General features: G+C 43.0%; 3 protein-coding genes across 6 annotated transcripts; 1 reads left to right on the top strand and 2 right to left on the bottom strand.

The window, feature by feature from the left end:
• Positions 1–851: 851 nt before the first annotated feature.
• disp2 (dispatched homolog 2 (Drosophila)) lies at positions 852–11,572 on the top strand. The gene is made up of 10 exons (XM_041061067.1): positions 852–949; positions 4,083–4,227; positions 4,465–4,742; positions 4,979–5,008; positions 5,138–5,261; positions 5,991–6,106; positions 6,434–6,549; positions 7,360–7,457; positions 7,673–7,831; positions 8,243–11,572. Exons 1-10 carry the CDS (start codon positions 852–854, stop codon positions 11,570–11,572), a joined length of 4,494 nt encoding a protein of 1,497 aa, XP_040917001.1.
• Positions 11,573–13,193: 1,621 nt separating this feature from the next.
• rpusd2 (RNA pseudouridine synthase domain containing 2) lies at positions 13,194–16,218 on the bottom strand. 2 transcript variants are annotated; one of them, XM_041059899.1, is made up of 4 exons: positions 16,112–16,218; positions 15,495–15,977; positions 14,576–14,872; positions 13,194–14,443 (listed from the first exon to the last, which is right to left on the bottom strand). In XM_041059899.1, the coding sequence occupies exons 2-4, from the start codon at positions 15,963–15,965 to the stop codon at positions 13,571–13,573; spliced, it is 1,641 nt and encodes a 546-aa protein (XP_040915833.1). In that variant the 5' UTR covers positions 15,966–15,977; positions 16,112–16,218; the 3' UTR covers positions 13,194–13,570. The 2 variants fall into 2 exon arrangements, with proteins under 2 accessions (XP_040915833.1, XP_040915832.1); XM_041059898.1 differs by having other exon boundaries at positions 15,495–16,165.
• Positions 16,219–16,796: 578 nt separating this feature from the next.
• Positions 16,797–20,152, bottom strand: pcmtl (l-isoaspartyl protein carboxyl methyltransferase, like). Of its 3 annotated transcripts, none has more exons than XM_041060695.1 (9): positions 20,064–20,104; positions 19,642–19,780; positions 19,055–19,159; positions 18,886–18,917; positions 18,665–18,769; positions 18,420–18,540; positions 18,243–18,328; positions 17,824–17,993; positions 16,797–17,569 (listed from the first exon to the last, which is right to left on the bottom strand). In XM_041060695.1, the coding sequence occupies exons 2-9, from the start codon at positions 19,757–19,759 to the stop codon at positions 17,533–17,535; spliced, it is 774 nt and encodes a 257-aa protein (XP_040916629.1). In that variant the 5' UTR covers positions 19,760–19,780; positions 20,064–20,104; the 3' UTR covers positions 16,797–17,532. The 3 variants fall into 3 exon arrangements, with proteins under 3 accessions (XP_040916629.1, XP_040916628.1, XP_040916627.1); XM_041060694.1 differs by having other exon boundaries at positions 16,798–17,569; positions 20,103–20,152; XM_041060693.1 differs by having other exon boundaries at positions 16,806–17,605; positions 20,103–20,152.
• Between the last annotated feature and the right edge of the window lie 22 nt (positions 20,153–20,174).

Genomic DNA, 20,174 nt, shown 5'->3' with positions numbered 1-20,174 from the left:
TCCATAAAGCATTAGTAAATGATGTATTAATTATTATTAGAACCACAATATGTGGGTAGTTAGATTTGCAGCTTGTATCTAGGTACAACGTTATGATGCTTCTTTTTGTTACTATAGCGAAACAAAAACATACAAGCACCAAGCTTAAGGCTACTTTTAGGCTCTGTTTTTGACACTTGGGTGCATTCACCACTCAAACTAAAATAAAAGCTTAAATGAAAACACCATTTCTTGTAACTGGAGTATTTCTTGTGCCTTTGCTCAATTAAAAGATCTAATACCGATGATCTCAGCCTCCTCTTTATTGATTAGTGATTCGTAATAAATGAACGTGATTGGGGAGAGTGGTTTTTACCTGTTTTTACACTTCATCAGTCCTCGTAAAAGTCCTTTTTAACATACTATTAAGTGCCTTAGTGATCAGCAGCTCGGGGTCCGAGGTAAGTTATGGTTTAACTGGACACAGCGTCACTATCTGTGCGCATTCATAACGTCCATTAAACAGCAGGCTTAGCTCCTGTCCGAGCCAATTAAGCAGGCACTGATGCACACTATCCGTCACTTGGAGCTCCAGCACCGCGGCCGGTTGGACAGCGACCAGGCAGCGTCCTCAGCATCACCGCGGCTCCGCCAATCAGAGCGCAGCTCGGGGGCAGATTAACCCAAAGAGCCCTGGTGCTGCTGCTGCTGTGTAGTAGCAGCAGCAGCCTCAGAAACAAGCTCGTGCCTCTGATCCTCGTGGACCCAGTCTGGGCAGATGGGGGACCGTTTGGTTAACCCAGTTCAAAATAACAGGAAATTCACAATCGCCTCTTTTAAAATTTAGTTTTCAAAGGCGAATCAGGAGGGAGATGGATGCTTGCTCGATAATAGGAGAAAGCACGGATGCGATAGTGATGGATGATTCTCCTACAGAAGATGAAAGGGATCTTCAGGAGGCTTGCCAAAGGTTGGTTGTTTTTTTTCTTCTTTATTTCTATTATCTCTTTTTTAAATTTTGGTCTGAGTATTTTTTTTAGTGCAGTAAAAAATAAATGAGATTTACAGTTAGTAGAGGTGGATGTGTTTTTACCCTCCTGTGGCCATTGTGAATACTATTCAACGACAGTCCAGCTGTGTTTCTTCTATGGGCAATAGGTTTATGAACAGGATATGACTTTCTTTGCTTGTTATTATTTTTCCATCATACTATTATAATTGGGGGTTTTTTCAGCATAACTACATCAGTGATTCCTGATTATGCTGCATGGCTGGTGAAACCAAAAGATGCTCAGGTGCTGCTGTCAACTTATCATAGAACCAGGATTTTAAACTCTTATTTTTTGCCTTTGACAGATATACAGTATGCAGTAAACAACACAAATCTCTGACTCACACTCACACTGTAGTGGACTGGAGCACTGTGAGGTCTGTTCAGTGTCACCAGCCTCCTGCTTCGGTCTCGCCGGCTCTCTGGGTCACCGCTGTCACCCTGTCACTCACTGCATACAGCAACCCTGCATATAAAAAAAATGAAAAAAATGGCTTCAAGCTTCAGACATGAAAGTGGGGCTGGAAACAGCTGAGGCCTGCCATTCTTTAGCTCAGCAGCAGGCCACGTTTGTGTCTCTCCAGGAAGGAACCTCTCTGCAGATCCTCAAGTCTTTTTGCTCTAATAATACCCCCTGCAGAACCAGCTCTGGCTTTTTAAGAAGGTTAACAGTTTGCCTCCTGCGTACAGACTCAGCTTTAGTTCTGTTTTGGGTGCATGCACATGTGTGTGATTGGCAGTTTAGGAGATGTTTGAGGACATGACACTGACTGGCGTCCAGAGAGCAGATGAAAGAGACATGTGCTGTAGAAAGGGTGAAAGACGGGGGGCCTAAAGGCAGGCGGAGAAGAGAGTAGTGAGAGCTGACAGTTTTTAGCCTCAGAGATACTCTGGGAGTCTCCTTGCTGGAGTCTTTTGAATGCCTTAAAGCTGTCCTCAGACAATAGTTTGGCTCCAAATAAGCAACTCATGCAGTTTACAACAACTACTACTCAAACTCAGCTTTAACTACAGTAACATCACAGCAAGTGCATTTTTGCTAATGATACTTTTATGCAGTTTTGAGTCAAGTAATGGATGTGAGGATGTAAGGATGTTAATAAATATATTCTTCCTTTACTGCACTCACAGTACAGCAAACAGTTGCCAGTTTACGAGGTACACCTAACTGACACTAATGCAGTCCTGCAATAAATGCTACTTTTGTAAAGGTTATGATCCTCCATTTTTGTTGAAACCATTGTGGGGTTTTTTTTGGATGTTGTAGTTTGTGGGGATGTTGAATTGTAATACTAATAAATAGTTTACCTTTGTTAATATTGCAGGGCCTTTGTTTTAGACTGCATTACATTGGTTAGGTGAACTTCAGACACTGGCAACTGACTGTCTGCAAAATGAAATGAGAGTAACTTTTGTTTTAGCACATACACTTTGCTGTTTTGCAGCAAAGTAACACAGATTTATGAGGCCATTCTGACGTCAGTGCACAATGCCAGAGTCGATTTGTGTGTGGAGCAGTTGGGTGACACCTTCCTGCATGTATTTTTGTATTCATCCACTAAAATATTGATGAGCTCCACAAATTGCTCTCCTCTCGTTTGTGTGTGTGCCTACATTGGCCAGACCTGTGAAAAATCATCAAAGTGGAGTAATAGGCTTAAATACTCATATCCTGAACCCTGTGGTGAGGAGGCTGCCAGGCACAGGTTACACAGTACCTGCTAATAATTTGGTGTATGTTTTAACCTGCACTGCGCTCTGGGTGGGTGGAGTTTATCACGCTACAGCAACAGAAATTGTGTTAAATTAGTTGACAATGTTGACTTCCAGGTACTTTTTATGAGTGTATTTACTCACTCACTCCAGCCTCTAAATAGGCTAAACTAAATGACAAACATTTGCTTTGTGTCTAAGAGCTGCTGAGTACACTGCGAGCTATTTATTATTTAGATCATATTACAGTTTTATTGTAACACAAAGACAAAATGCTGAGGTTCAGCTCCTCACTGAGCTCTACCTTTAATCTGCTCTATAATCGCTCTGTTTCTGTATACCACCAATTCAACAGACTACTCATCATCTGTGCGCCTTATTATGGGATGCAAATAAAACTGTGTGAGGTCATTTAGGTTCTGTTTACTCTGTCGCCATGGTGACAAGACAGGAAGTGCGGTTGCATCCAGTCTACTGTGGAAAAACAAGCATGGGGTAGACTGCACAGACCTCACAGCCCCTTTACTGAGATACAACTACAGCATTTGTTTAGTTTGGTCTTTCTTTACTCTAGTTTCAAAATCATGAGCTTTTAAGAGTTTTTAAAGGTAAAATTCAGGAAATAGGTAAAAAAAAAAGCACAATAAATTATTCAGTCTGACTGAATGATTGAACGACTGATCAGATTTAACCCCTCAACATATAGTTTCCCCCATTTATATTAGTGTTTTTGAATATTTTAGAAAAGGTTTGTAGCCGTGCTGCCCGTGTGCATAAAAATAAACAATTTCTTAACCAAGTTTCATAAAGTGAGCTTGCGACATACAGTATACAATAGGAATACATTACAGGCTCAAGCTGGAGAAGCATATCATTACACTCGTCACTCCAGTGTCCTCCTGACTCCTGCCATTACCCATGAGTCATCACTCAGTCTCATGTTATCTAACCTACCTCTCTTATAATTGGTCCTCCTTACTTCCAGTAGCCACAGTGTGTAAGAAATCCATTCCTTACCTCATTAGTTGTGCTGGCCCCGCTCAATTCTCCATGGAACATGAGGAGAAGCTGAAACAAGAATATAGTCGAGAAGCTGAGATGTCCATCAATGCATAGTGGGGGAGATAGATTGTTATGCCTTGGTTTAATAAACATTACTTACTGAAGTTTGCAGTTTCACCGGCTGAACTTTTGCACCTTCTCCTTAAAAGAACATTGTTGCTTTTTTCTCTTGCCTGTCAATCATTTCTGCTCTCCTCTTTTTTTCATGTTTTCATGTCTTCTCTTTTGTTCTCTTCTCTTCACCCCCTCTCACCCGTCTGTGTTCTCCTCTCCTCAGTGAGATCCCGGCGGTTTCTCTGTGCCCTCCTGACAGCGTGTGCTCTGCTGAGGCCCCGTTGACAGTCATCCACTCTGAGGGGGGGCTATGTGACAGCTGCAGCAGCCTCGGCAGACCCTCTTCCTCCTGCCAGCTTTATCACCAAGTATGCCTGAACACTGACTCTACTGTGTGCTGTTTAGGATAGATATATAGGGACCCATTAAAATTGAGTCAGAACGTCTCAACAAACAGTTAGAAATAGACCCAGGATTTGGGAGGCAGTGGCAAATACAGCCATTGTTTCACTCCAAATACTTGGCTGATACCAGAATCCTCTATGAGTAAAGGAAAATATACACAATTTCTGTATAAGTATATCCTATTATCTTTTCTCCTTTAGGTCCCCCAGGGTCCTCGAGCTCGGGCCTACAACTCGCCACAGCCCCAAAAATGCCCCCACTGTAGCCATCACGGGCAAAACAAACCAAGCACTTGCCACGACTGTCATTCAAACACAACAGGTCCTCATGCCGAAGGAGGTGTTGTGGTCAAAGTGGGACATAGCTGTAGTTCTGCTCATCAGACATCATGTCACGGTGCGGTGAGATGCCACTGGTTGCACGGGTCAAATGAAAGCGGGACACCGAAACCAACACAGCGACATGTGGTTACAGTAAGGTGTGTTTAAAGGAGGTGGTTTGACATTTTGGGAAATATGCATATTTGCTTCCTGGCATAGAGTTTCATGAGAAGATTGATAACACTCTCAGACATTCAGATGGCAATCTTCATATTTAACTCCTGGCAAGAATACGAATAAGCAAATTTCCCCAAAATATTCTTTTAAAGGCATTTTCATTCTTTTCAAATTTGTGCAGAGACATTATTATAATAAAGTTCTCAACTATTAACAGGGATGGAGGACTCTACTGCATTCTTAGAAAGTAAGTGCTGAAGCTCATTTTCACTACAAAGCTCAAAGGTATTACATGTCACACTTCTTCTGATCATGATAATTAATCTTTACTCTGTGTCATTGACAGCTTCTTCTTCTGTGGTTTTCTAATTGGCAGTTATTCCCAGGTGGTGGTGGACTACCCATTAGCTGTGTTGGTGGGTTGTGCTGTGCTGTTGCTTGGATGTTCATTGGCCGGACTCTTTATTGGTCCACTGCCTGACTTCTCTGATCCATTGCTGGTGAGCCTTTCTCTCTCTCTCTCTCTCTCTCTCTCTCTCTCTCTCTCTCACACACACACACACACACACACACACACACACACACACACACACACACACACACACACACACAAAAAAAACATATACAAAAGCATACAGCCTCTAAAACGTAATCCTCTCTTGTTGCAGAACATGCATCTGTTTTGTCAATCTTCTGTCAAATCTACAATACAAATCTCCCTCACCACCTTAGGCTGAGTGTTAATTACCGTTTCCCTAATGACTCATGATCTCAGCCGCATCCATTTACTTCAGTCTCATCTCAGATTCGGTGGACCGCGCTGAATTAGATCACACTCGCTGTCATCTTAATTAAATACATCTTCTCACCTTTGAGATGTATGCTTACAGGATAAACACTGATTATGAAATTGCTCTGAAGATGCAACATGATTCACAACAATGTGCTATTAATGAGTTATCTAAAAAGATTTACATAAGAATATGGGTTGGGCTGTACAAGGATTTTTGTTTTATAAGTCTTGGGCTCTTTCTTTTAAGATAACATCAAACACTCATCGACCAAGCATGCTGATCTGGCTGCTTCTGGCAGTACAGACAACACTATATGGGGCGTCTTGATGCTGATTAATTCAGTAAGCTGCTGCTGTGCATCGATGAGCACCAGAGTTTACACTGCGTCTTTAACTTTGATGTCTGTCTGTGTGTGTGTGTGTGCTCCTTCCTCAGGGTTTTGAGCCACGGGGAACATACATTGGAGTTCGCCAGTCCAGCTTGTCCAAGCTGCAGGAGAACACTGGTCCGGGGAAAACTCTGTCTCCTTTACCACAGCAGCTCAGTAAAAGGTCAGTAGAGAGTTTCAGTAGAGTGCAGTGACTTTAACCTGTATTTTAGCTCATTGTTTTGGTGCCACAGCCACCAACTTATTTTGGTTCGCTTTCATCTATCTCAGCAGCTGCTGTTTCCTAACACGTTAACATCTATATCAACTGAAAGGTTAATAATCTGACAGTGTTGTGTTTACATCTCGTTTGTGCTGCCCCCAAGTGGCTAATAAAAAAAAAATTCTGGTTTAAAACGATTCAATTGTGAGAATAATTTTCTACTTGTCTGGAATAAAATGTATGTATTGAGACAGAAAAAGTGCATATAGTGTTTTATCTGTGCTATAGTTTTGGGGCTGATGTCAGCGGAGACAGTGGTGGTGGCCAAGACACCTCCAGACTTCGCATAAAGAGGATGCTGGCCAGAGACTCATCTCCAGACACCTTCCTCTGCGATGCTCCAGGTTTGTCAGTCCTGATTAGTTCATCCCTTTCAATGAACTATTAATTCACAGATGATGAATAAGTCCTTCAAGCTCTCGCAACAATAGAAACAATGAAAATACCATATGCAAAAGTTACTGAGTTAAGCAGGTTATGTAACACTGTTTGTTGCAGCACACTCAAAGTCAAAGCAAAGTAGTAAATAAAATGGAAATATTATTAAAACAAATGTGATGGCTGACTATTCAGTAGTTGAGCAGTTTCCATATATGTTAATACTGTGAGCTGAAGGCGAAATCGTCTAGCTTGTTAGGGAGTAATGAGCACCCCTAGCAAACTGATGAAAACAACACAACATAAAAACAGCAGCAACAACTTACTGGATGAATGCATATTAAAAAAAAAGAGCTACAGAGGATGTGAATAATAGCTTTTAGTGTGGCTTCAAAGGGAACTGTTTGCTGAGTGCAGGTTATCCCAGATTTTCATCTTAAAGCTCTATTTTGAAATGGTGTACTGGTACATCAAAGACTATATTTCTGTTTGCCACATAAAAACACAGAAAACTCCCTGAACGGATTTATTAGCAACACCAGGCCTTGAGGTTTTCGGAACAAGATGCCTAAATTTTACTCCACTACACAGACAGCAGGATACAACACACAAGAAACTGGTTGTTAGCCTGGTTTTACCTTTATGAATTTATAGCTACAAAATGTATTTCTTGACAGTTTAACCACTCTGAACATTTTGAACCCCATGAGTTGCTTATTCACTGCTGGTCATCTATTATATTAGTATGTTGAATCCATCTGTCTGTCTCCATGCAGGCGAGCGTTTGGCCCAGTTGGTGTTCCGATCAGAAAACTCAGCAAGTCTCTGGAGCCTGAACGCCATCCACGCCATGTGTGAGATGGAGCAATCCAGGGTTCGCTCTGATCTACTCTGCCCTCCATCTCACCTTTAGTCCTCTGCCTTTTTAGTTCTCATCCTCTGTCAGTCTCTACTCTGACCAACGATACGTCACATTTACATCTGGGAAATAAAAACACTACTTTGTGTACATTAGCTCATCTGAAATTAATTCCTTTTTGTTTCAAAACTGGGCATGTGTTCAAAAAATCTCTCCCTTGTCTGATTCAGATTCGCTCCCAGGCTCAGTTCCAGGACCTGTGCCAGCAGCATGTGAGGGCGGAGGCTGAGGGAACATCGAGAAGCGGCTGCTGTCCAAGCTGGTCTCTGGGGAATTACTTGGCTGTCCTCACTAATGCCTCCTGCTGCCTCAGCCTCACCTCACACCAGGTACTGTAGCCCTCTTTTCATTTTAAAAATTAGCATACAAACAAATTACCATATAAATTACAATCATTAGCACATGGTTTTACAAAATAGTGCATTGCAGTATGATTTTTGTCAATGTGAAAGGTCATTCTTGGCCTTAGAAACAGTAGCGTGAAAAAATAATCTTAAAGTCCAATTACTAGCTTTATACAGAGCATTTAACCGCATCTCACTGTTCTCAACAGTGGATTTTCTCAGAAAAAAAGACTGTAAAATGGACTTTGAATTACAGTAATACCGTGTTAACAGTTTTATTTTGCAGACAGGACCCGATTTGGTTGTTTGGAGTTATGTTTTTCATCCTTGTCAATGACTAAATAACACTAATCATCAGGTATTGAGCATCATTTAATTTTCTCCCTTTCACACCAGGTTTCTGATTCTCTGAACCTTCTGCGGCAGTGTGCTCTGCACTATCATGAGGGACATCTAGTGGAGGCCTGTGTTGACAGACCCAAACATGGCAGCTGTTCCTCTGTCCCATCCCGTTGCAAACAATCCCGCGTGGTGTTCCAGATCCTCCACTTCCTGGTTGATAAAGATTTTCTCGGCCCTCAGACTGTTGAATACCAAATCCCAACACTAAAGTACAGCCTTCTGTTCTTACCCGTCGACAGAGGGGAGCACATGATGGAGATATACATGAACAGTCTTGAAGGCAGGGATCTGACCTACAATAATACGACTATCACTGGCATGGACTTTGGCATCAAGCAGGCGCTGTTCAAGCATTACCTTGCAAGAGATTCAGTGTATCCTGTCCTAGCTGTTGTCTGTCTTCTTTTCACTATGGCTCTATATCTCCACTCTCTCTTCATAGTAGCATTATCTCTAATAGCAATCACAGGCTCCCTCCTGACCTCATATTTCTTCTACAAAGTAGCATTTCGCCTGACTTTCTTCCCTCTGGTCAACCTCTCTGCAGCTCTTATTCTCCTGGGAAGTTGCTCCAATCAGGTTTTCATCTTTGCTGATTTCTGGAACCTGCAGCTATCCCAGAACCCCTCAGCCTCCCTGGAGAAGAGAGTACACAGAGCTTTGCAGGAAGTCGGCTATTTAATTTTGTCATCCGGTTTGACCTCCAGCGCAGCGTTTTTCTCTGGTTATCTCAGCAGCATCACGGCAATCAGATGTTTTTCTGTTTATCTTGGAACTGCCTCTTTCATCAGTTCACTCCTGGCGCTGGTCTGGCTGCCGTGCTCCTTTGTTCTGAGGGAGCGCTACACAGAAGCGTCCTCTGCATCTCTTTCAGTGCAGGGATGGAAACCATGCTGTTCCAAAAACCCCGGCGGCTTCTGGGATACGAGTTCACGCAAGAGATGCCTCTTCACTCTTGGCCAGAAGCTGAGAGAATTAAAACGAGGGCTCACTGACACTTCAAATTTATTATTTCTAAAAATCTTGCCTTGTGGAGTGGTAAAGTTTAGGTACATCTGGGTGTGCTGGTTTGCAGTGCTTGCTGCTGGGGGCACGTACATGTCCTGGGTTGACCCAGGCATGAAGCTGCCCACCTTAGAAAGCAAGGTCACCCAGCTTTTCCGCTCCAGTCACCCGTTTGAGAGATACGACGCAGAGTATCGCCACATGTTTATGTTTGAGAGACAGAGAAATGGTGAGGATAAGCCTGTTACATTAATGCTTGTCTGGGGTGTCAAACCAACAGATAATGGGGATCACTTTGACCCTAAAAGCAACGGCTCCTTGGTTCTTGACCCAGACTTTAACATGAGCTGGCCAGACGCTCAGGTATGGTTAAGGGACCTGTGTGGAAGGGTCCAGAACCAAAGCTTTTATTCCCCGCCATCGCCTGAGGATAGAAATGTTATGACAGACAATATCTGTCTTGTGGAGCAGCTAATACACTGGGTATCTGTCAGACGGTGCTCAGAGAGTGATGACGCCCTTCACTTCTGCTGTAATGACATCCCTTTCCCCTACCCTCCCGGTGTTTTCGAGAACTGCCTTAGTATGATGCTGGCAGAGAGGTACGCTGAGGGCCATCTGGCCCACAGTGGAGGCCTGTACTTCCAGCCAGATGGCAGGGTCGCTGCCCTCGTGTTGGCATTCAAAACCACATACCTCTACAGCTTCAACTTCAGCAGAACCAGTATTTTTTATAGAGAGATCCTGACGTGGTTTAACAGAGAAATAGCAGGAGCACCACAAGGGCTGGAGAACGGCTGGTTCATCAGTCAGCTGTCTCTTTTTGATCTACAACAGTCCTTAAGCTCAGAGACTCTGGTAGTAGCTGGTTTCTCAGTAGCTCTCACATTTGTCTTGCTTCTTCTAACCACCTGGAACATCCCACTGAGCATATATGGGACTGTAGCTGTAGGAGGCAGTGTGTTTGTCACAATTGGCCTCCTGGTTCTTCTTGAATGGCAGCTGAGCGGCATCGAAGCTCTGTTTATATCATCAGCAGCAGGACTGTCTGTTGACTTTATAGCTAACTACTGCATATCCTACAGCTTGGCTCCTCATTCAGATAAAATTGGTAAAGTAGCACACTCCACTAAAAGGATGGGATGCCCCGTAGCAATAGTTTCTGGTGCATTTTTCTCCATGGGGATCATCATGTTGCCTGCCACAGCCTTGCTGTTCAGAAAACTGGGTATTTTCCTGTTTTTGGTGAAATGTGTAGCATGTGGATTTGCAACCTTCTTTTTCCAGTCCCTGTGCTGCTTTTTTGGACCCCAGAAAAACTGTGGAAAGATCACGCTGCCGTGTTTTTCAGACCAGACTGATGGCGTGCTGTCCTCCTGCTCGGCAGCAGAACCTGGTTCCTCCTCAGCTGCTAACGGGGCCTTTGGCAGATCTAGAGTGAGGAGGAGTTATGACAAAGAAGCAGGTGGCTATCTATACCCCAACCACCAACGTCAGCACAGACAGAAACCGTCCGGAGGAGGAGGAGGGGGGGGAGCTGGGGGCAGAGGAGCGGAGCAGTACGAGCTACAGCCGCTGGCTTATCGGCTGAGCGACAGCTTTGAGAACAGCACCTGCACCAGTAAACTGTCCAACCGGCCCTCTGTGCTCTCTGATGAGATTGAATACTGTGGGAGAGATGTGGCAAGAAATAGCATGGATGGGGAGAGTGAGATGTGCAGTCGTCAACATAAGATCTGCCAACCACCTCCAGCCCTCCAGACTTCATCTCCTTACAAAGAAAACACCCTGCGGCCTGTAGCGCTGGCACAAGAGGACCTCGCCAAGGACAAGCTGCTGTGTAAGACATGCAGAGGTCAGTCTGGTGGGATGAAGCAGTGGGGCAACACATCCTTCTCCTCATCTTCCAGCATACAGGAGACTATAATCAGCCACACACTGGAGACCATTGACCAGCCATCACTCTGCAAAGAGGAAGAAACCTCAGAGGAGCATGTCCATCACCACTCCCACAAAGAGCACCTCTCCTCCCAGTCCCAGAGCTCCTACGAGGGTCTGGAGGATTCATGTGAAACATGCCTCAGTGACATCGAGCCTGGGCCTTCAAACACGCAACAACATGAAGAAGAAGGAGAGGCTCAGTTACAACCAGGGTACCTAAATGGGAAGAGAGATACGCTTCGTCTCTCACTGAAAGAAACTGTTTATGAGACTTGTAACAAGGGCCGCACCAGTCAGAGTGAAGAAGTGGTTATTTTACCCAACAGTAAGCCAGATTTACCAGATGTTTGGATAAAGCGACGGGAGGATACATGTTGAGCAAAGTTGGAGGGATCTTTGCAAACACTGTGCATTAAATGCTCTGAGTTTATAAAAAAATGGAATACACAAGCATATAAAAAATACAAAAGAAGCATATACTTACTTTTGTATAATACTCAAAGGAAATATAAGCCAACTGTAACATGGGACAGCATGTTTGTCTAATGTTGCTGCTAAGGTTGTTACAGTTTCTGTTACGAATGAGGGCAAAGCATGAGTGTTTCTTCAGCGAAAGGTCAAATCAAAGCATTTGTTCAACACAGCATTTTCAGACAATAAAAGGTGACGCTTTCTTTTCTGCCACAGTTTAGCACCAATGTCACACTTGAAGAAGCTACAGCTACAGTGTCTTGTCAGCAAAAAAGAAAAAACAACAGTAAGTACTGCACCTGCTGCTACAGAATTTATTTTGTGCCTGGATTTTTTTAACATCTGCACCTGTTCACTCTGCACAGACTGGGTTATCAACAAAAACAAACAAAGCCTTTCTCCTCGCTGGAATTGACCTTAATGAGCCATATACGTTCATGGACTGAAGAATATTAAAAGATAAACGTGAGATATACAGAGAAAGAGATCCATTATGTGTGCCTGTGTGCAAATCACATATAGTATATTAGCAAGAATCAATCATTATCACAGGTAGAGTAGCAAACAACTGTCACTGAACTACAGTCAGTTGATTTTGCACCTTGTGACGATAATATGTACAGAATGTCCTTTGTGACCATGATGTAGAAAATCAGAAACGTGTCCTTCGTAATGTCATGGCTTGGTTGCATTTAATGTTTCATTGTCAAATTAAAGGCCATGCTGTTTATTCCAGTGTCAGTGCCAAAAAAATATAATGTTTACTTACTGTACTCAATCTGAAAGGGAAAAGAGGTTTCTAATGGAGATATAACACTGTATTGTAGGTTTGTACAGTGTTGGTGAATTAAAGTGCATTCTGTTCCTGGATCTGTGGGTTTCAGTACATGCCTTAGCCTTTGTAAAGAAGCAGGAGTGAGCTCTAATTTCGATTTCCAAAGCAGTAGTTGTACCATCACCTGCCACTGCTTCAACAGCTAATAATTTGTATATAAACCTTGCTGTAGGACTGTTAAGAGAAACTCCAACCGGCAATTATCTAAGGAACAGAAAGCCTTTATCTATGGCTCATCCCACAGCTGAGATGTCACATCACATGTGTCTCAATAACATTTAAATAACGGTATTTATGACATGAGCAGCATGTGCCAATTGTCTATCAAATTGTTTCATCTGATGAAACAGCTAAAAATGTGTGTGTTTTGTGCAAAGGATGTGTCCTTTAAAAAGAAGAGATGTTTTTATGATCCTAAATATGATATTAAGTGTAAAACAAAAAGGAGTTGGAGCCTTGACAAGGAAATATTTCTAAGACAGTGTTTGCTTTTGACATCTTAACTGTATAATCACAATTCTTTAATGAGCCTTGACTCAGCAGAATCATCTGCCTTAGAGACGAATGAAATCAATCACAGGCTTTCTGTGAACAGAAGAAATTATAAGGGTCTCCACCACTGTCATTTACAGCTGTCAATGTTGTTAATTTTTCACAAAACTGAAATAAAATGAAAAACATTTATTTTCCCGCAGACTGGCTTTTATTTTATTTGAATTTTTGGTTGGACTACCAGGCAGATTACAGGCTTCAAAGGATGAAATTAAATTAAACTGTATTCTTGACATTAAAACAGTCCTCAAAGTAAAATGAGAAAAAAAATCCAATTTTTGTTTAAGGCATAAACAGTTTGAAGCCAAAGAGAAAAGATAGTTCAATTCTAGTGGAAGCAGCATATGCAAAAACTAATTTACTTTGTACCACCTTCAGAAAAGCTACTGACAGACTGTCAAAAGAAATACAGCAAAAATCAAAGTGTCTTGAAGGATTTCTGGTCACACTTTTCCATGTCATGCATGACAGCAGTGACCGAATTGTCAAAGTCATCATTAGTGTTCATCAGGTTGGCTCTAATCAGCTTCGACCCAGTCTTCTTTGGCCCAATCGGGTAAATGTGTGGAATATTCAAAGTCAGGTCCTTTGTAGCGTAACGCGTGGAGATACATGATGAGCTCCTTTTCCGTAGGATCTGGTCTTACTATCTTACATTCACTACACAGGAGGTCTCTACTCCACTGAGTTTTCTGGGTAGAGTCAGTTGCTTCTGTCTGATTTCCATTTGATCTGATCGGTACATGGCTCTGAGTTTCTTGGAGTGAAGTGCTGTTACTGTCTGGGTCTGTGCAGCACTGACTCACCTCATTTACTGTCTCACTGCTTGAGCTGCAACCTGTCGACTCCTGTGTATCTAGCTTTTTGTCGCCACCGCATGCATCAGGCGGTGTCTGATGACTTTCTCCACTCTTGTCAGGTTCAGTCATACCATCTGACTTGACTATTTTCTCAGATGTCTTGTTTTTCTCAGCCTCTTGTCCAATCCCAAAGCCGTCATCAGGTAAATCCAACAGGTGTAGACTTTCTTGAGACTGATGTTCCTCTACCAGAGCCCGTAGCAGCTCCTCGTCGCTCTTCCCCACCTGTCCCCCTTTCCCCCTGTGAGGACCCCATGCTGAGGAACCATAGATGGGGTCATTGAGGATGGGGAAGCCCAGGTACTGGAGGTGGACCCTGATCTGGTGTGTACGGCCAGTATGTGGTAAACAGCGGACAACGCTGGTTTTTCCGTTAAAGCTAAGGCTCTGGAAAACAGTTCGGCACTCCTTTCCCTTAGGATCAACCCGGCAGAGGCCAATTTTAAAGGACACGACCAGGATGGGCTCCTCGCAGATCACCTCACCCTCTGGAAACTCCCCCTCCACTCGGCAAACATACTCCTTTTCAAGCTGCGAAAGAAAGCACATGTAAGGAACTTCTGAAATCGCTCTGATGTATGGGTTATAATCTGAAATGATGTACTTCAAATGTGCCTAACCACCTGATGGTCAGAATATGAATCCAAACCATCCCGAACGTACCTGCCTGTCTCTCACCAACTGGTCCAGTTTCTTTGATGTCTCCAAAGTTCTGGCAAACAGCAGCACTCCAGAGGTGAGTCTGTCCAGTCTGTGGACAGTGTGAAGCTCAGAGATGCCCAGTTCTTTCCCCAGGATGAAAATTACTGTGTTGTGGCGAAAACGACCACAGGGGTGGACTGGGATTGAGGCAGGCTTGTCGACCACAAGCACTTCACCGTCATCCACCAGAACCTCCAGGGGTCGGCCGACCACAGGTGGCTCGTGGCGGTGGACAGTGTTTCTCATGTGGTCATTATTCTGCGGATAGTAGAGAAATATGGAAAACTTCTGGACTGGCCGACAGCAGCCAGATGTCTCACCCAACACGTTTACCGTCCTTCTCAAGCCAGAATTTGAACATTTTTGGATTTTGTTTGGTTTCCTATTTTATGAGAGGAATAGTTTTTAAACCTGTCATATGGATCTTGTGAGAAATATATTAAAACATCAAGATGAAGAAAACCGTTTGTGTCATCATACTGCATACCATACTGTAACTGCTAAAGTAATTTTTAATTGCTTACTACTGATCAAACTGATAAGCCTAAAAAAACCCTGGAAAAAAAAGGGTTTTTTAGGCTTGACAGTTCACTCACCCATGGAAACAACCCTGACACTGCACTTCACATGTGACAGACAAAAGCTGCAGAACAAGCATGTAAGTGGAGCTTGGGTTGAGATTGGTTTTGTAAACAGTTTTTTTTCTTTACATTTGGCTAAGATTCCTGAAATCTAGTTAAGAATTGATTTTTTTAAGTAAGCCCACATTTAATATGATTGCATCTACTATGCTGCTGCAGAGCTTCATAGACCACACCTGAGTCGATGATACTGTGTTTCTGATATTATGAAATCACACATATGTGCTGTTGATACTGACCCTGAGCACCACAGACAGGTCCTCCACAGGTGACTCGTTGAGCCGAATGCGACCCTCTTTGGCAGCCCTCTGATAATACTCTATGGATTCAGCTCTGAACTCACTCTTGAAGACCTCGAGGAGACTCTTCCCAATCCACCTACCTTTGCAGTAGGTTTTGAAGTCAAAGTAATATGGGCGAACTTTGCGGAGGCCACCTTCGAAGTAGTAGGAAGTCTCGTTGAAATGCTCCTGGCTGAAGCTGACGCCGGGGTTCCGTTTCTGCGGAGGAGGGATGTATCGCTCGCCCGGACGTAGCTTCTTCCCCCCAGCTCCTCTCCTCCTCTTCCCTCGGCCACTTGCCTCTGGATCGACCGGCTCGTCGCTTTTACGTTTGCCGGTTTCTGCCGCCTCGCTAGCGGTGGTTCTCTGAGTAGACGCCGGGCTGTTTGCCTCCGCCGGTGTCCCTGGAGCAGCTGCTGCCTGCTCCATGGTCGGGCTGCTCTGTTGACACCGTGGAAAACAAAAACGACGATTTCGAGATTTCTCAACGTTATAAGATGAAACAAGTCGATGTGTTCTACAAACTACACGCTTATTAACTTCACTTTGACCAGAGAGGAGAAAAGGTAAATTACATTTCGTCAAACCTCTGAACGAGACACTCACGTGCATCGTTTTCTAGCTAGAGGTCTTTCTCGTCAAAGGCGCGCAGTGATGACGTTAATATGTAGTCAATTCAGACGAAAGTGTAGTCCAAACAGTAGAAGCGTCATGTTTCTTCTTTTCCTTTGGTTTTAAGGGGAAATCACCTCCTCATCGGAACATTATCGCCACCAACTGTCCACAACGTGCACCTCGTTAGGTTTTATGCGAAATCCCGTGAACGGCAACACCAAGACTGTGTGGCTGTGCAAATGATGTTTCCATATGAATATACTAACATGAAACTGTAGTTGTATTCCCATTTTGTTGCAGGTTTTTGTCTAAGAAGCGAGGTTGTGTCCATAGAATTCTCTGGATAAACGAAAATGTTGTTGAACTACCATTAAATTCAATAAAATGTATAGAAATCCAATGCAGTATGAACGTAAGGAAAATTAGCATTTAGTTGTGTGTAATCTTTTGTGCATGTGTGTCTTTAATGTCAACATGGGTTATTCAAAGTACATACATGTATTTATTGTAGTATTCTTCTCTCTGCTGGTTTTGATCATGAAATGTGTATTTTCTTGTGTTGGTGCACTGAAGTGACTGAAAAAAGAAAAAATGCTTCTGATTGTGCTTCCTTCTGCTGAGTGATAACATTTTTGTGGGTTCAGTTCCTTTCTGTGTCTTCCCATGACCTCTGTTCACTTTGAGACAATTTTACACAGAAACAGACACAAATTTATTCATTTTCAGTAAAGACTGGCAACAATCAATGAACTATCCATTAAGTGGGTTTTATTAATAAATCTGATGAGTGTACACATAACTACAATATTTGTATAGTTTCAAAAAGTTAAGTGCCTCAGTCAATTTTTGGCACGAAGTCCCTTCTGATCTACAATAACAATGTAGGACATGTCCTACACATACAGTTGATGAGGCAAGTAAGTTTTTACCACAAAACAATATTATATTGTTAAATTGCTAAATTTAAATTTAAGTTTTAAACTTCTTGGCTTTATGTGTTACTGCATTCTGCATAATCAATGCATTCCCAGATTACACACAATATCACCAATTATCCATTCATCTGAATTAAACACAGACTATAGCTCTTCAAGCTGCAGCTGCGATTTTGTCATAGCTGAACTTCACTAACTTGCCCATAAATAATGACGTGACTCACTTAAACCACAAACAACCTTATTTGTCATCTACTATGTCCTTATCAGTCTCTAACTGATTCCATGGATTCTGGTAGAAAAGTCATTAGTCCAGCGGTGGTCACTCATTCAGCCACTCACTCATTTTGGCATTCTTGGAAGGATCCTCCTTGTATGTTGCCAGGTGACAACCCACCAAGGCAGGTGGCTGTTAAGTCTGGAGCTCAGTGAAACCATGAGGAGTGCTATGGGGCCCCAGAGACACAGCACCAACGCCATCTCCTGCAGGGGCAACCACACTGCAGTCAGAGCTCACCTCTGCAGAGACAAAGGACAAGGACAGCATGGATCCCATCAGGAACAAGCTGCTGGATGTAAGTGGATGTGACTCATGAAAAATACTTTTAAGATAACAGAGGCGCCTGAAGGAGATAATGTCCAAAAATAATGTTCAGCTATTTGTCAGTACATAAAGTGGTTTTCTTTCACTGGTTTTGCTTTTAAAATGATAGGTCAGAAGTGTTATTGTGCAATACCCAGGCCACTGACGCCTCTTGTCAGTCAGGGGTACATAAACAACTCCCATCAAAGCCTTTTTAAGGAAGGTCCCGTCACTCTGGCGATCATACTGCTCCAACACCTGACTGCCACCATCAGGGCCCACTGGGAGAACCAGCCGCCCACCTGGCTTCAGCTGCTCTAAAAGCTTTAACAGAGAGAGAGAGAGAGAGAGAGAGAGAGAGAGAGAGAGAGAGAGAGAGAGAGAGAGAGAGAGAGAGCAGAAAACAGAAATATAACATGACAAATTCAGTTCAGTCAGCCAAGATGGAGACACTGGAGAAAATTTTTTTAACTTGCTGAGCCTTGTTTGTGGACTTTGGATGTAGCTTGTGCACGATTTTTTTATTCTCTTCTATCCTTTTTTCATGAGAGTAAAATCCATATGTGTCCTTACAGCCTTAGGAACAGTGGCTGCAGCTGCACCAACATGAATAGCGTCGTACGGTGCTCCTTCTGGGTAGCCCAGCCTTCCATCTCCCACTGAGGACAGGTGTAAGGAAAACGTTTATAGTACTGTGAAGTTTAAACATCCAGATTTGAGATGGTATGGCTTTGACATTGCCAGACTCACCTACAAGTCTGATACGTCCAGAGGAGAGCAGTTCTGGGTCATCAGCTTGCACGTTTTTTATTGACATTTGAACCAGTTCATCGATGTGTTCAATGCCAACCACTCTACCACTGGGTCCTGTCTACACATAATAGGAAACATGTAGCTGTTGCTCTCAGGCATACATTTTGCATCAACTCATGTGAGTAAATATAAATTCAATAATAAATTAATCATAAGAAATGTGAAGTTTATACAGAATTTACCATTCTTGCAAAACAGGCAGTAAGGTATCCACTTCCTGAACCCACATCCAGTGCTGACGCCCCTTCTGTTAGCTTGTCACTTAACAGCTCTAAAGCATGAGCATGCTGTGAAACCAAGCCCATAGGAAAACACTCAGTGAATCGTGGATGTATACCAGTGATTTTTTTTAGTCCTACCAACTGTAAAACACACTTTAAGTTATCTGAGAGTTTGTACTCACCATGTGTGGTGCACTGATGGTTGCCCTGTATCCTGAGATGAGAGAGAACCACAGTGCACATCTGTACTCATGAAACAGCTTCCACTTAACAGCACAATGAATTTAATCACATATCTGTTTCTGAATTGATAAGCATGTGTGTTTAATAAAGAATGACTGGAATGAATACCTATGGCTTGAGGAGAGTCTGCATAAGGATAGTCTCTAGAGTAGAGCCCTCTGTCTGTAGCCAGCATGGCATCAAATACTCTGTCGCTGCGGATCACCCCATGATCTAAAGAAGAAAAGAAGAGGAAATAACATTGAACTGAACATTGAACTGAATTGTATGCAAGATAAATTCTGGGGTGCTGAAGTACGGTCCTCTGTCTATTTGTGTTTCCCTCATTTGAACCTGAACCCAACCACCTTTACCACTCCTAACCACACAGAGTTTGATAATCAATATTCAAAGGGGAAAGAATTCAGCTAGGTTCAATATTTAGACCTGGGTGGTCTATCAATATAGAAATCATGAGCTCATAATCAGAACTGATGTGCAGGATTTTGGTTTCTGAGCTGTGACCAGCTATGCCCCCTCATGCACAAACAGCTTGAAAGAAAAAGAGAAAAGGGGGAAATCCCTTCTTTTCTCCTCTTTTTAAAGAGTACCACACTTAATTTAAATACATTAGAAAAAAAAACAACCCTCACAGTTAAAAATGCCTTCACATTGTGGACCTTATGATATCAAAACTGATGGCTTCAGTCTATTACCCCTCAGCCTGCTGACGAGCTCTGAATGTGTTTTGCCACTGGACATCCACGCCATGGTCCGGGACAGCAGCACACCCATAGGGACAGCCACTACTGCCAGGCGCAACGCCGCTCGCATCTCCTACCCTGGGTCTCCCTGCTGTGACATGAAGATCATATTTCTTTCTTTCAAAATCACATAATTGCAGCATAACATTTAACAGTCTGGCTGGATTCCTCCATGTTGCAACAACAGAGACAGTTCTGGTCATTTGTAACAGGTTTGTCAACCATTCCCAGCAGACTTAATGACTGAGATTATTCACATTTTAAACTGACGTAGTTTACAGCTGTAAAAACAAGTTAACGTTACATTATAAATAAACAATATCGCGGAACGGCTGCAAATTCTCATATCAACTCTGAATATAGTTAACACTCACTAATAAAATAATTCCACAGAGGTCAGGGAGATTGTTTACCTTCGCCACCGCTCGTTCCTGCTGAGACAAACTTCCTAGCCCCCTCCTTAGCAAACAGTAGCACTTGACCAA

The sequence above is a fragment of the Toxotes jaculatrix genome, chromosome 17 (assembly GCF_017976425.1).
Source record: "Toxotes jaculatrix isolate fToxJac2 chromosome 17, fToxJac2.pri, whole genome shotgun sequence".
NCBI classification, from domain to species: domain Eukaryota; kingdom Metazoa; phylum Chordata; class Actinopteri; family Toxotidae; genus Toxotes; species Toxotes jaculatrix.
This window is presented reverse-complemented; position numbering and strand designations above follow the sequence as displayed.